Below are 15,424 nucleotides of genomic sequence, written 5' to 3'. Positions count from 1 at the left end.
ATTACAACTAGAGGTTGAGCGTGCGCAACACGCACGCGGAAACTCTAGTTTAAATAATGGAACAAAATCTTGTAAAAAAGGAAATGGACTAACAGATGAATGAATGAGTAAATTAATCTGATTGGCTGTTGTCCTGGATCTAAAGGAGGTCGCGTCGGGTCACGGGGTCACGATGGACCGAACCCAAGAGAACCACAAACAGGGAACCCTCAGGAACCGACAATGACCAGAATCACGTAATATCACACACACACATGCACACACTCACATTGCATGTGGATAAGGTTTATGGGGGGTTTAGACCTATAAAATGTAAGAATGTGAGTCTTGTGTATGACTCCATGAAGTTCAGAGTGAGTCTTATGCATGACTCCATGAAGTTCAGAGTCAGTCTTATGTATGACTCCATGACGTTAAGAGTGAGTCTTATGTATAACTCCACGATGTTCAGACTGAGTCTTATGTATGACTCCACGATGTTCAGAGTGAGTCTTATGTATTACTCCATGATGTTCAGAGTGAGTCTTATGTATAACTCCACGATGTTCAGAGTGGGTCTTATGTATGACTCCATGATGTTCAGAGTGGGTCTTACGTATGACTCCATGATGTTCAGAGTGAGTCATGTATGACTCCATGATGTTCAGAGTGAGTCTTATTTATGACTCCATGCCCGTTACCGATCACGTCTCTGCTTTACAGAAGTGCTCGTTCAGGAGGAGGAACCTGTGTTATTCCAGACTGTTGGACCCCTCCCCTTCAGCTGTCACTCAAACCCACAGGGAGTTTGTCTACGGGCTTCTGAACGAGTGTCGCCTGAAGGTCAGTTCATGTATCAGAGTCCCTGAAGGTCAGTTCATGTATCAGGGTCCCTGAAGGTCAGTTCATGTATCAGGGTCCCTGAAGGTCAGTTCATGTATCAGGGTCCCTGAAGGTCGGTTCATGTATCAGGGTCCCTGAAGGTCAGTTCATGTATCAGGGTCCCATCACCTGATGATGTTCAGACTGAGGGCCCTATCTTGCATCCGGCGCAAGTGACTTAGTCACTGGCGCATGTGTCGTTGCTAGTTTACAACTGGCGCAGAGCGTTCTTTTCCCACCAGCGCCACTCGCCGGTAAATTAGGGATTGATCATGCGCCCCAAGGGGCGGTTCGGCGGAAGGAGGAGGCGTGTTCTGGCGCAAACGGTATTTTGCCGTCTCTGAATACCATTGCGCTACTGACCAGGAAATACCTGGTTTAAAGTCAGTGGCGCGTTGTTCACATGCTATTTTAAGGGCGCTTGTATACAAGCGCATGCGATGCATGGATTGCTTGTGCACCTCGCGCATACACTTTGTTTCTCTCATCTACCTAGCCGCACATTCTTGGTAAATTATTTGGGAAAGTACAGCTGATGCAGCGGTAATAAGTTGTACTTTTAAATCAATGCATCTGCAAACACTGTACAGCAAACACATATTTTCTTGACACAGACATCGTGTAGGCCTACATCCCCATAACTTTTAGGAATGATGGGTAGGCCTATTGGATCGTGAAAAACATTGTTTTACCGCGAGTGAGTGTTAAAAAGAATGAATGAATGCGGGCGCGCGTGTGTGCTCTGTTTAAACTCACGCAAACTAAACACTCTCATCATCATCTCATCTTCGTCCGCTTATCCGGGGTCGGGTCGCGGGGGGAGCAGCTCAAGCAGGGGGCCCCAGACTTCCCTTTCCCGGGCCACATTGACCAGCTCTGACGGGGGGATCCCGAGGCGTTCCCAGGCCAGTGTTGAGATATAATCTCTCCACCTAGTCCTGGGTCTTCCCCGAGGTCTCCTCCCCATTGGACGTGCCTCAAACACCTCCCAAGGAAGGCGCCCAGTGGGCATCGTTACCAGATGCCCGAACCACCTCAGCTGACTCCTTTCTAAGTAAAGGAGCAGCGGCTCTAATCCGAGTTCCTCACGGATGGCTGAGCTTCTCACCCTATCCCTAAGGGAGACGCCAGCCACCCTTCTGAGAAAACTCATCTCGGCCGCTTGTACCCGCGATCTCGTCCTTTCGGTCATCACCCAACCCTCATGACCATAGGTGAGGATAGGAACGAAGATCGACCGGTAGATCGAGAGCTTTGCCTTGCGGCTCAGCTCTCTTTTCGTAACAACGGTGCGGTAAAGCGAACGCAATACCGCCCCCGCTGCTCCGATTCTCCGGCCAATCTCACGCTCCATAGTTCCCTCACTCGCGAACAAGACCCCGAGGTACTTGAACTCCTTCACTTGGGTAAACTAAACACGTAACGCATAATACAATCAATGGCAATGTCTATTACCGCGGGGACACATGCATATTAGGATAGCATACAATAAGAAACAATGTTTATAATGTATTGTGTATATCATTAAATAGAACCACAGTTACCGCATATCATATGTTAGCCTATCATATGTTTTCTTTGCCGAAATTTATTTGAGGACTCAGTATTTCTGAAGTTGTGGAAGAAAACCCCTTATTCCATGTGTGAATTAGGCCATATTATTTGGCAACAAACTAAGCCATTTGCAGTTTGAAATTCATGTGCATCTGTCTCATCGGAGACTGCAGACGCACTGTCAAAATATCAACTCGTCTGATTCAAATGCGCCCATGGCTCTTAAAGGGGATGGGAGCTGGCACTCTCATTGGTTTGTTGCACGTTACGCCCAAACCACACCTACGGGTAATTAGGCTGCTTCAGACCAACCCTTTTGACACTTGCGCCGTGGCGCAAGCGTCATTTATCCGCCTGTAAAATAGCGATAGCGCCGTAGAACCGCCCACAAAGCTACTTGCGCTTTGCGCTTCCCACTTGCGTTTCAGACCGTTAAAATAGGGCCCTGAGTCTTATGTATGACTCCATGATGTTCAGACTGAGTCTTATGTATGACTCCATGATGTTCAGACTGAGTCTTATGTATGACTCCATGAAGTTCAGAGTGAGTCTTATGTATGACTCCATGCCCGTTACCGATCACGTCTCTGCTTTACAGAAGTGCTCGTTCAGGAGGAGGAACCTGTGTTATTCCAGACTGTTGGACACCTCCCCTCCAGCCCCTCCCCTCCAGCCCCTCCCCCTCAGCCCCTCCACTTCAGCCCCTCCCCTTCAGCCCCTCCCCTCCAGCCCCTCCCCTCCAGCCCCACCCCTTCAGCCCCTCCCCTTCAGCCCCTCCCCTTCAGCTCCTCCCCCTCAGCCCCTCCCCTCCAGCCCCTCCCCTTCACTCTCCTCCTTGAGCCTCCCGAAGTGTCTTTACATTTCGGGAAATGTCTTTACATTTTGAGCTTGTTGCTCAAACTTAATATTACTCTCCTCCTCGAGCCTCCTGAAATGTCTTGCGATAATGATATATTCCCTCCCACCTGCCGACTGTTTTAGTTGTTTTATTTATTTATTTTCTAGTGTTTTGTGTGTAGGCTATGTGTGACAGTAGGCTACTGCTGCCTGTCTTGGCCAGGTGACTTGAAGATATGTTCAATCTCAATGATGTGTTCTTCAGCCAAAGAATTGTAGCTGATTAGAACTCACTCAAACTAATTTAAGTCAAGACTGGACCGCTTCTGGCGTTACCAGCAGTAAAAGATAGCGTGATTTTATCGTTAAGTTGTTATATACAGTTAAGACCGGAAATAACAGTCATCGCGACTCCATATTCCGTATATATGGTATCAAGGTATTCTTCTGGTTAAAAAAAAAAAAAGAATACATCTTAAACTCTCAGGTCAAGTAGCCAATGTACAACCCACAATCTTGCCCTCAACACCCCTCCCTTTTCTCCATAGGAAATGTAAGTTACCTTATATGTGATTGAGGAGTAGAAAGTCTGTATTTCTCACACCACTTAAGTGATGCTTCTGCATGTCATTGAGTGGCCCCCTAAATGATGATCAGCCTGTTTTCTTTTGTTCGCTGAAAGATAGGTCCTTTCATAACCCTAAAAGTACACGTCATACAATCAATTACAATACATGAGTTGACAGTTTAATGCGCATTTAGAAAATGTTTTTTTATTATTATTATTGACCACAGTTAGCTGAACATCCGTTAAATATACAGAAATCAACTACATTTGTCCCAGTGTTTGTTATATGTGAAATAAAGCAAAAAAATACACTCTCGTGTGTGTGTGTGTGGGTGTGGGTGTGGGTGTGTGTGTAGACCAAGCGCCTGCTGGTGGAGAGGATAGGGAAGGAGAGCCTGGAGGCGGGGGGCCCGGGGGACCTCTCCGGCCTGCAGGAGGGGACGCTGATCCAGGGTCTGTGTGACCTGCTGGAGAGGACCTGGGGCCACGGGCTGACGCTCAAACAGGTCTCTCTCTCTCTCTCTCTCTCTCTCTCTCTCTCTCTCTCTCTCTCTCTCTCTCTCTCTCTCTCTCTCTCTCTCTCTCTCTCTCTCTACTTTCCTCTAGTTCAGGAGGAGCACTGCTGAATCCTCTGGGCCTCAGCGTTTCTCTTTATTAATTGTGTAGTTTAATTCTAAATCCAGCGCTGTGCGTAAAGAAGCGGCCGTCTCTGGGTTAGTGTCTGCTTTCCGTTAACCGCTACCAATGACTTGGCGAGCTACAATAGCCTATCGCCGCTTAGTGTGAGGGAAATACACTTTCAATTACTTTCCAAAGTATTTTGTTGAGCTCTGAATAGTCCCTTATTCAAAAGGATTTCCATAACAACACAACAATGCAGTTTGTCTACCAACACAGATGCTTCTGCCCTGTAATCTTTGGCTACCTGTGAAGAACAAAATGTAAACGTGAAGAGGCCTTTACAGTGTGAGGGCTGACCTCTGCTCGCCTCTCAGGGCCCTTCCACGCTGTGGTCCCACCTGCTCCACTACCAGGCAGTCCGGGGGAAGAGCGACTCGCCGGCCCGGCCTTCAGGTGTGTGTGGAGGTCATGTGATCACCGTACTAGTGTGTTGAATATCCTGGGGAAATGCATTTGTGTGGATGTTTGTGGGTGAGATTGCTCCAAATAAGATGTCAGCTTTGATATTAGTACTGTTACTCTTGACACTTTGACACAGTATATTTCATAACTCAAGTCTTTAATAGAGGAGCTACAAAGGAGAGGGGGACTTTTCTACAGGTTATGTTGTTGTGTAAGGTCTGGTTGTGGTTGTGGTTGTGGTCTAGGGGTCTCTGGGCAGGATCCTAGAAGGTCTGAGGAGGACTCGCTGGCCCCTCTGAAGGGGACTCTGCTGCAGGACATGAGGTATGGTTCCTCAGGCCCATACGTGGAGGCGTTAGAGACACCGTGAGTGAAGGGGGGGGATCTGACCCTTCCTGCTAGGAACCACAGCAGCCTGCTCTGCAGTTCACGGTTGGTTTATTTCGACCTTGAGGTATTCCCAGAGTATCTGTGGAATCCAATGTTGCATCCCAGCAGTTGGAACTGGCAACATAGATTCCTGAACCAATTACAGGAGAGAGTGTGATTGGTCAGAACTGAGCCGGCAGCAGTCTAAAATCGAAATTGTCTAAAAGTGAGACAGGCGCAGTCAACTCAAAATGTTCTCAGCACATTTTAAACACCTGTGTGTTCTTGAGAGTATAACCGTGTTCTAGGGCCAGATTGATGCCCTGCACCTCCCATGGTGCTGCTGACGGCCTCCTGCCCCTCCAGGTTCGTCCAGAGGATGAGTGAAGGTCTGTCTGAGGTGGCTCTGGTCCGGGCCTGGATCCACCTGGCGCTGGAGAAGAAGCTCCTCTCCAAACATCTCAAGGAGCTGCTCTCCGACCAGGAGCTGCTCAGGCAAGAGCCGTCCAACCTCTGAACCCTGAACCCCTATCTCAAACACCATGTATCACTATGACAACGACATGACAATACGCAGAAACAGATCCAGTAGAAGCCCCCCACCACCGGGCATAGAGCTGTAAGAGTGGAACCAAGACAAATGTTGCATAATAGACATCTATTTATATGTATATCAGTCGCGGTGGGTCAATAGAGGGCGCTAGGGCGCCGCCCCTCCATGAAATATTCACTGGAATATATCTGCCAACTATTAATAAACTATTATGATTACGAAATAAATCAACAAAAATACATAGCGTTTATCCTCGTTTAATTGTGTGATATACTTGTCACTGCCAGCAACCATTTAAATGCGTCTGAACGTCAATGATTTGGTCTAGGCTAGTTATTGGTCATTCAAAATAAAGCCCTCCTCCAAGTCAGGGGCGCCGGCCACGTTGAAGTCAATGTAAGCTCGCTAACTTTTTGCTGTCTATCAAGCAGAGACAGCTTTTTATGGGCGCAAGAAAATTCGTCCTCGGGTCGCATCAGTGTGCGCCCCAGGCCAATGGTATCGCTTTTCTTTTTTGTTATCACCACATGATTGGACAATTCAGCGAATCAATCAAATAGGCTACCTCCCTCAGCAGCATTCACACAACACAACAACATGTAGAGAAGAGATAGATCGCTAACTAGCAGAGAGTTGTAAGCACTTTCCAACCTTTTTAGTGGAGGAATTGGACTCCCCAAGCAATGTTATGCGTAAAAGGAGCAAGTAAGTTACATATTAATTCAGTCTTTCAGCCTGTAGCATATAAACAAAATGAAGCAACTGTCCCATATTTCTAACTGCATTTGAAGAGACATTGAGACTCACAAAAAAGGACGCTATAGGACAGTGATCATGATTTGTCTCAATATCAGAATAACAAACAACAATGGGTCAAATAGCAATGGCTGGTGGAATGGCCATGAAGTAGGTCTGTATATGCAGTGTAAGCTTGTCCAGGCCCTGCAAGTCAGGATTTAGGCTATGAATCTGAATGAATAGTAGGTAAAAGTGGCCATCCCCAAAATGCACCAGAATACTAGTAGGGGGGGGGGGCCTCAGACCCCCTGTCTATTACTGTGCCCCACCAACATTTTTGATCACCAGCCGCCACTGATGTTGTATATATATATATCAATGTTTGATGAACAGGAAAGTTGGTTAAAAGAAATGGGGAACGGCCCTTACTTATTTATTTTAGGTCATTACTTTTTACCTCCTTGCTCCTGCTCTGCATTGACCCCGTTCTTACTTTGAATATTCTGCCGCTTTAATATCAGTAACTATCTCCTAGACCTTCTTACTTTAGAAGTGCAATATAAATAGAATTAACGGTGTTATTCCACTAGTGTTACAGCGCCCCGTGTAGGGCTGCTTCTCTCTACCTAGTGGCCTTTAGGACTCCTCCCGTCCAGGACCGGGGGGGGGGGGGGGGGGGTGATGGCAGACCTGTAACATGAGGCTGCCCCATGCTGCCATGAAGGAGATGTCATCAGTGTGGGTGGGGATGGCTGCTGTAACCTGCCAGTTGAGGCAGCCTAAACCAGCCATCAGTACTACTATTCATATGTTCTCCTCCTGGTTGTTCTCTGCTGCAGGCAGCTGTACAGGCCCCATGCCTTCCTGCTGTGTGGGGAGGAGCGAGAGCAGTTCCTGTTCCACCTCCTGTCTCTGAACGCGGTGGACTACCTCTGCTTCACGCGCGTCTTCACTGCCATCAGTCAGTAGCCCTGCTCTTTAGTCTCCTTAGAGCCTCATCATCAGTCAGTAGCCCTAAAATAACAGAACAGAACAGCCTATATTATTAATTTGGTTTAGTTTGGTTAATATATATATTGTTGCTGTGGGCCGATATAAAAAAAATGCGTTGAAAAGGATAAAAACAAAATAAAGCCCAAAGGCTTGTTTCCATTGTGGTTCTTAAGATGGAAGGGGAGAAGCAACACATGGACATAAAACATTGAGGACAAAGGGGAAATAAATAAATAAATCAAGGATAGACAAGCACAAAAACAGAAAGTACCATATACCTAGTACTTCAAGGATCTTTTGATTTTGTTTATGAGTTTGCTAAGTTTGCTTATTGAAGATTTCAAATTAAAGTTGGAGGAGCTCAGCAATTTAAGGTTGGAAGGTAAGCTTTTCCACAAGACAGCTGCCAAGTATAGGAAAGAGTACTTTCCCATACAGCAGGTTACAGAGTTTATTTTAGCTATGTGTGTGATCTCCTGGCGTTATATTTATTTTAGGGCTGTTAAAATTACCGTGATTAAAACACGCATTGTTTGTTAACGCAATCTTATTTAAAAATATATATTTTTCTTCTTTTTACTGATTTGAAAGGTTTTGCTAACAGCATGTCAACATTCACATCAGAATTCATTTTTGATTTTAGTTCAACTTACTTTACATAAAATAACACGTAATTCACTTCCTCATTACAATTGGAGTAAGTGACATCCTGTTTACGATTCCCAAATCTGTGGTGCTACTTATTTGAATTTAACTAGTAGTAACTGTTGGTTTACAATTATACTAAGAAACTGTTTGCAATTCCCAAATCTGGGGTGTTTAATATTCAACATATTCGCTAATGTGTAATTCCATTTGATAATGTAATTTAACTACAATTGGAGTGGATTTAAAATATAATTAAAAAAATATGATTAATCGTGAGTTAACTCACCAATATTATGCAATTAAAAAAGGTAATCGTTTGACAGCCCTAATATATTTATAGAAATATGTATACATGATCAGATGTTATCAGACATTAAGTGCTGGACTATTTTCTTCTCTTCAAGGTATTCCGTATCGCGTTGTCATCATCCCCGTGAAGAAGCTCAGCATCGCCATGACAACAGTCAACCCCTGGGTGTGTGTGTCCGGAGAGCTTGGGAACTCGGGGGTCCGACAGATCCCCAAAAACACCCAGGAGATCTTCTTCCAGGTCAGTACATCAGCATTCCAATGCAGAGGCTCTCACGTCATCCCGATGCTCATGGGCCTTTCTTGGTAAACAATGAAGATGGTCTCTTTTAACGCTGATAATTAATTCAGACTTTCACTTCCCGAAACATTCATTATTATGATCTGGTTGTTTTAGGATTTATCTATGATTTTTTTGCTTATGGCTTTCTTTATTTTTGATTAGGGATGTCCCAATCTGATCCACGGCATCGGTCCGATATTGGCCCATTACGTTGGATCGGATATCGGAGGGGAGAAATAAATATGATCCGAACCGCGCAGCATTTCACGTGATAACAACAATAGTCGCCAATTAGGTGCAAGCGCATGAGAGCTACCGCGTGAGGTTTACCTTGTTTACTTACATTTGAACTCTGTTCAAACCTTTTCATTTGATTTAAGCCATTCAACTTTTCTTTAGTGAGATGTTTTAATGTATTTTGGATTATTGGCAGTCATGAGCAAAGTGCTTCCATGTATTTTTTTATTATTATTATTCGTTCAGGAGTAAAACAAAGTATCGGACTGATATCGGTATCGACAGCTAGCCAAAGCTGCGGTATCGGTATCAGAAGTGAAACAGTGTTATCGGGACATCCCTATTTTTGATATTTTGTGTCAAATTAATCAATATAAATATGTTCATGCTATATTAATGAAGTGGTTCCATCAAGGTGCTCAGCTCCAGGCTTCAGGTATGACCTGATAATGACAGTAGTAGCAGTAGTAAAGTGGTCTAAAGCAGCCTCTCTCTCAGTGTCAGAATCTGGGCCGCCTCAGCACCCTGCAGCTGGGGCAGGACAGCGGCGGCCTGCTGGCCAAGTGCTTCATCGAGTGTGTGGTCGTCTACAACGAGGTCACTGGACACACTTACAAGTAAGTAGTCCTCTGCTCATGTTGTTTCCCTGGCCGTTTAGCTGATCAGGCAGCACATCCTGGGTATTCAGGCTCGGTTGGGAGCTGTGTTGGGAGCGTGTGTGCGACATGTTGGACCGGTTCAAGCTGTAAAGGGTTAGTCAGAGGGGAGTTGGGACAGCGGACCACTGGGTGGACTACAGGGCTTCCCATCCTTTTATGTTTGATGTCCATACAGTTACATAATCCGTAGGCCTACGTCTTAACTCCTCATCATCAAACGTTTTACAAATAGGCCCGTCTTATGCCCAGCTTTTTCCCAGCATGGTCCGCGCATTTACACTGGCCGAGGTAATAAACCGGCTGGATTTCACACCCCAATTTACCCTCTCGGACCCAACACATATTGGGGGTTTCATTTTGATGTAAATGCAATTAAACCGAACCAGCTTGGCAGTGTAAAAATGCTTATTGATGCCCAACCAATAGTTGTGTAATTTAGGGCACATGTTTTATGTAAACCTAAAAAAAAATTATGTGCTAGTGGTCTAGAAACAGAGGCATACTTCAACTTGTGTCTTTTAAGGAGGTTATGTAGTTTTGTTAGAATCTGGTTCAAATGTTGTTACCAAACATTGACTGATTCTACATAAAGCTTCCTGATGGGCTAATTTTCCGGTACAAACTGTGTTTTTATAAAGCCCATATTAATTTTAGCTTGTTGATCTGTGGGAAATAAGATAATGGTGCATTTACACACAAAGTTCTAGTATTTGTCACTTTATTATCTTGTTCCTCCTCCACTCCTCCTCATCCCCACTGATCTGATACTCACTTTACTTCTGGTCGTTTTTCCATTTGAAGTCATTCATCAATTCTACAGTACAGCGTGTTTCTTGGCAATTAAAGCTTCAAGCGGACAATGTCAAATAAAAGATCATTGTTTTCTTAATACCGTTCATATTATATCTGTTAAAGATATTTCTGCCATTCTATTTCAGAGCCTTCTGCTCCTCCTGCCCTTGGCTTTGATCTTTTGATCTTGGGAAATGTTCTGAAATTATTTTGCTGGTTTGTTCAGACCCCGGGTGACCTGTTGACATTGTCTATTCCGAGATATGAATCCACGATATGTTCATCTCCCCCTCCTGCTGTGCAGGCGTGTTCAGCACAGCTCCACGTTATTACAGGGCTCTCAGAACAACAGGGTCAGTGAGCTGGGAGCATCCCAGTGACTTGAGGCTTACGCTGCTTTCGGCTGGATCACCCTCTCCTACACTTACCCTCTCCTACACTTACCCTCTCCTACACCTACCCTCTCCTGCACTTACCCTCTCCTGCACTTACCCTCTACTACTCTTACCCTCTCCTACACCTACCCTGTCCTACACCTCTACCCTCTCCTGCACTTACCCTCTCAATTCATTGAACTGTTGCGCTACACTCAGAATTAGGAATTATTACACTGCCTAAAGCGCGGACACTATTTTCCTCTGTGGATGTGTTCCTTTGTGGGCTGTATTGGATAGAGCGGCCGGGGCCTTACCCTAAAACCAAAATCATGTCTGTTTTACAACTCGACGTTGACAATGTCAAAAATGTATCACAGGTCTTAACAAACTATAGGCTAAATGCTTAGTGGTAGACGATAAATCAATGTATTTATTTTCGCTCCAGGTTCCCCTGTGGCCGATGGCTGGGCAAGGGCGTGGGGGACGGAAGCTTGGAGAGGGTTCTGATTGGTCAGCTGGTGTCCCCGGGAGCAGAGGAGGATTCTGGGAAATTGTCCGGGACAACTCCAGCTGAATTGGGTTCTCCGCCTCAGGCTGTGCAGGCGGTCTTAGGATCCCTCGGAGGACGCAGCAGTACGTACCCTGAGAGCATAGCACGCGTTGGAGCACTGGCTAGCAGTACCTCCGCTAGCTGTTAGCTCTGTAGCAGCAGCTTTAACCCACAGCGACTTACAATGAATTGTAAAGAGGAGTTTCAACAATAAGCAGGTATCCTTCTGACTCCAGGATGCCTACAGGTCCTCTGCAGAAAGTGGCGCATCTTAGCCAGTTCTTGTTATCTTACTGTCGTGAAATGTGACGCTACTTATACCATCTAACTCCCCTCTGTGTCTCCTTTGTTCCATCCCTCTTCCCATTGGTGAACAGAGATCCTGTCCACTGAGGTCCAGGAGGAGATGAGAGAGGCGGCCAACAACCTGGTGAAGCACTTCCACAAGCCGGAGCAGGAGGTATTAAAGCAGGAACATTCAGAGTCCACTTAAGACGTCAGCATGTAAAGTATGATATATGTTAGGACCTACTGTGGAAACTTTTACCCGAAGCGCCTTTTAGGACCGAGGGAGAATGTTGCATTCCTCCGGCCATTGGGGCCTCCAATGGGAATAAAACCCTCAGCCAATCAGATCCCTTTAACACCATCTGAACCTTTATTTGATCAGTGGCAATGCAGATGTGGACCTCAGTTATACTACATAAGAAGAAGAGTGTAGTGAGGGAAGAATGAGTTCCTGATGCTTGAGGAGCGGAGGGCCTTGGACCTCCTGTGTCCCCATGGATCGGCTGGACCCTGGTTTGGGCTGAAGCCGTTCCTCCTGATGTTCTCCTTGTAGTGTGGGCTTTAGTAGCCCCCAGGCAGACCTTCTGAAGACCAGTTCATAATCCTACATTACTGATTAATGTACAAGCAGTTTGAAAAGAACAATTGAAAGAATGAAACTAGACTTATCTTAAGAGAGAAATTCTGTTAATTTGTAATTAAATTAAACGTTACTATACATTAAATCACACCGGTTGCCGAACATTTATTCATTTATTTTTGGTGGTAGTGTTGAAGGTTGGCAGAACTTTATTTATGTAGCAACTGACACAAAAAGGCCATTGCGTGTCATTGATGCACTGGCCATTGTGGGACATTGATACACTGGCCAGTGCGTTGCTCACACTAGGATGCTAGAACACGGACACAGGGTATTTGAGGCTGGACTCTGGCCCCGACTGTGTGTGTGGCGATGGCTAGTCTAACCTGTGCATATGGATTTCTCAATGCACCACTGGTGTGCAGCCATCAAAACAAGCCATCAATCAAACACCCTTTGAATGAATCAAAACCTGTTGCGCCGCCATCTTCATGTGTCCCCTAGAGTGTGTGTTCTTCTTCCAGAGGGAGAACCTGACGGTGCTGCTGTGTGGGGAGGGGGGGCTGGTGCAGGCGTTGCACAAGTTCTTCCTCCATGGCCTCCGCTCCAACCGCCTCTTCCAGAGGAATGTGTTCGTTTGGGACTTTGTGGGTAAGGGTGTGAATGTGTTTCTTATTTATTCTTGCATGGGTTTACTGAATTACGGACAATTTGAGGTTATTTTAATTCAGTAAAGAAAACAACACAAAAGATATAAAATAGTATAGAAAATTATGGATCAAGTCACAAAATAATAAATACTGAAGTAACTCAAATAAAAATAATTTTTTGTATTTACATAGATATCGGTACAACACTATAAAATGACACCAAAGGTCCAGGCTGCTCTGGACTCCCACAGTGTGTCTGGGATGCCATTGGTTGGTGGATTTTAATTGATACTTTTTTAAACTAGCTATAACAATAGCAAGGACATGGAACAGGTTAAGTCATACTAATCCCATGTTAACAACAATGGGAACCTCATGTTTCCTGTCAAATTCTAAGTGATCATTACAAATGATTACAAATCATAAAAAAACAAGTGCATAATTGTAATAATTGTATAACACTAGAGCAGGTTACCCAATTAATGTTCAAAGAGGTCCAGCCAATCCAATGTTCACCGAGCAAAGGTGTGACCATTCCAATGTCTAACTCTGCTATGACTCAGGGGATATATAGTTACTCTGCTATGACTCAGGGGATATGTAGTTACTATGCTATGACTCAGGGGATATGAAGTTAATCTGCTATGACTCAGTGGATATGTAGTTACTCTGCTATGACTCAGGGGATATGTAGTTACTCTGCTATGACTCAGGGGATATGTAGTTACTCTGCTATGACTCAGGGGATGTGTAGTTACTCTCGCTATGACTCAGGGGGATATGTAGTTACTCTCGCTATGATTCAGGGGTATATGTAGTTATGTATGCATGCAATAAAAAGGTAGAACATTTCAATAGCATTTCAACAATATTTATTGCACATTTTCATTACAAATGAAGACATGAAGCAATAAGCATGAAGTAAAATAAATAAGCAGCCTAATCATGAATAACAGTACTGTATTACAACTGTTTACGAAAGAAATAACATTTAAAGGTTTTTTTTGTTGTTCTTTAAACAAAGTGCTTTTATTATTTTAATCAAATACAAAACTTATAACACTGGTCTAAAGACAATCTTTCCCACTCACTCCCCCTTAACATATTTGAGTGAGACAAATGGGCTTTGCTTGCCCTGCCAGTTACTTGAACCCTTCCTGGAAGGGAGTAGCTCATCGCTATGTTGGTACTTACTGTATCTTTTCCCTGCGCAGGACATCCTTCAGCCTTCTTGACGTTGTTTGAGCAGACATTGGGACTTGCTTGATTTTCTCATACAACTCACACAGTAAAGCAATGTTTCAGCGCAGCATTCATTCACTCCTTGACAGCGACCCCGTCAGTAAATGGCTTTTTCGGTTGACCCAAAAGCCATGCTACCTTTAGTGAACATGGTTTGCACGTTGCTCGTAATGAATGGAAGCGTATTCTGGCGGGCCGATCATAGTAACTGGGGTCTGAGGTTGGTTACTTTTCGTTTCCTCACCTCTGACTACATTGTGTATGTTTGCTCAAAATACCCGTGCTTTGTGTCAAAGTGGCGCTTCACTTCAGATCACCGTGGTCCCTGAGCAAATGAGACGGGCTTGGTCACCCCTCGCAGCGGGTCCATTCACCCTGAAAGCTTGATTTTTGGAGTCATCTTTTCTTATCTTGGAGCACGACATGTTGTCATCTCTACTGTTTCGCTCCTCTCTGATCCTCCCCCTCTCTAGCAAGCCTTTCCACAATGACCTGCTCCTTTCCCCACTCTGTAAACCATTTCTTTGATTGGCTGAGCAGCGTGAAGCACGATGACCTTATGATTTATGCATGGAAGCTTGACAAGCTGCGCCAAAGGTCTATATCCCCGCCGGTGGCTATATATTTTTATTATTAAAGGTGACATATTATGATGTTTTTCCAACAAGTAAACATAGTATGATGGTATTATGAATCAGAAAGACTGTGTCTGACGTCTCTGGTACTTCCACAACAAGTAAATACTCGTAGTTGGCGTTATCTCGGCCATGGTTGAGAAGGAATTGGGGGAAAGGAACTTTGGCTTGGACTCTCCAAGCGGTCCAGATTGAACCGCGACATGAAGGAAAAAGGGATAGTACTCCTGGAGCTGAACTGCCGAAGCTCCCGCCGGACCACCGGAGCGGAGCTGCCGGCAGGTCAGCTCCGAGAGTCCGGCGGGAGTCTGGCCGCTCCGCTCTGGGGGTCCGGCGGGAGTCTGGCCGCCCCGCTCCGGGGGTCTGGCCGGAGCTCCGGTGGCAGAGCAGGGAGTCCGGCGGGAGCTCCGGTGGCAGAGCAGGGAGCCCGGCGGGAGCTCCGGTGGCAGAGCAGGGAGCCCGGCGGGAGCTCCGGTGGCAGAGCAGGGAGCCCGGCGGGAGCTCCGGTGGCAGAGCAGGGAGCCCGGCGGGAGCTCCGGTGGCAGAGCAGGGAGCCCGGCAGGAGCTCCGGTGGCAGACACATGGCAAACTGACAAATTAGACATTTATTTTTGTACA

General features: G+C 45.5%; 1 protein-coding gene across 3 annotated transcripts in view; it reads left to right on the top strand.

The window, feature by feature from the left end:
* LOC130388638 (DENN domain-containing protein 5B-like) overlaps positions 1 to 15,424 on the top strand; it is a 65,703-nt gene that overhangs the window by 45,243 nt on the left and 5,036 nt on the right. For all 3 annotated transcript variants that reach the window (XM_056598062.1, XM_056598063.1, XM_056598064.1), the window contains 12 exons: positions 146 to 236; positions 703 to 822; positions 4,177 to 4,326; positions 4,816 to 4,894; positions 5,149 to 5,227; positions 5,639 to 5,767; positions 7,403 to 7,524; positions 8,609 to 8,754; positions 9,532 to 9,650; positions 11,307 to 11,494; positions 11,789 to 11,871; positions 12,804 to 12,930. In XM_056598062.1, coding sequence (XP_056454037.1) covers positions 146 to 236; positions 703 to 822; positions 4,177 to 4,326; positions 4,816 to 4,894; positions 5,149 to 5,227; positions 5,639 to 5,767; positions 7,403 to 7,524; positions 8,609 to 8,754; positions 9,532 to 9,650; positions 11,307 to 11,494; positions 11,789 to 11,871; positions 12,804 to 12,930 — 1,433 coding nt within the window. The remainder of the gene's footprint in view (positions 1 to 145; positions 237 to 702; positions 823 to 4,176; positions 4,327 to 4,815; positions 4,895 to 5,148; positions 5,228 to 5,638; positions 5,768 to 7,402; positions 7,525 to 8,608; positions 8,755 to 9,531; positions 9,651 to 11,306; positions 11,495 to 11,788; positions 11,872 to 12,803; positions 12,931 to 15,424) is intronic.

The sequence above is a fragment of the Gadus chalcogrammus genome, chromosome 9, assembly GCF_026213295.1.
Source record: "Gadus chalcogrammus isolate NIFS_2021 chromosome 9, NIFS_Gcha_1.0, whole genome shotgun sequence".
NCBI classification, from domain to species: Eukaryota; Metazoa; Chordata; class Actinopteri; order Gadiformes; family Gadidae; genus Gadus; species Gadus chalcogrammus.
This window is presented reverse-complemented; position numbering and strand designations above follow the sequence as displayed.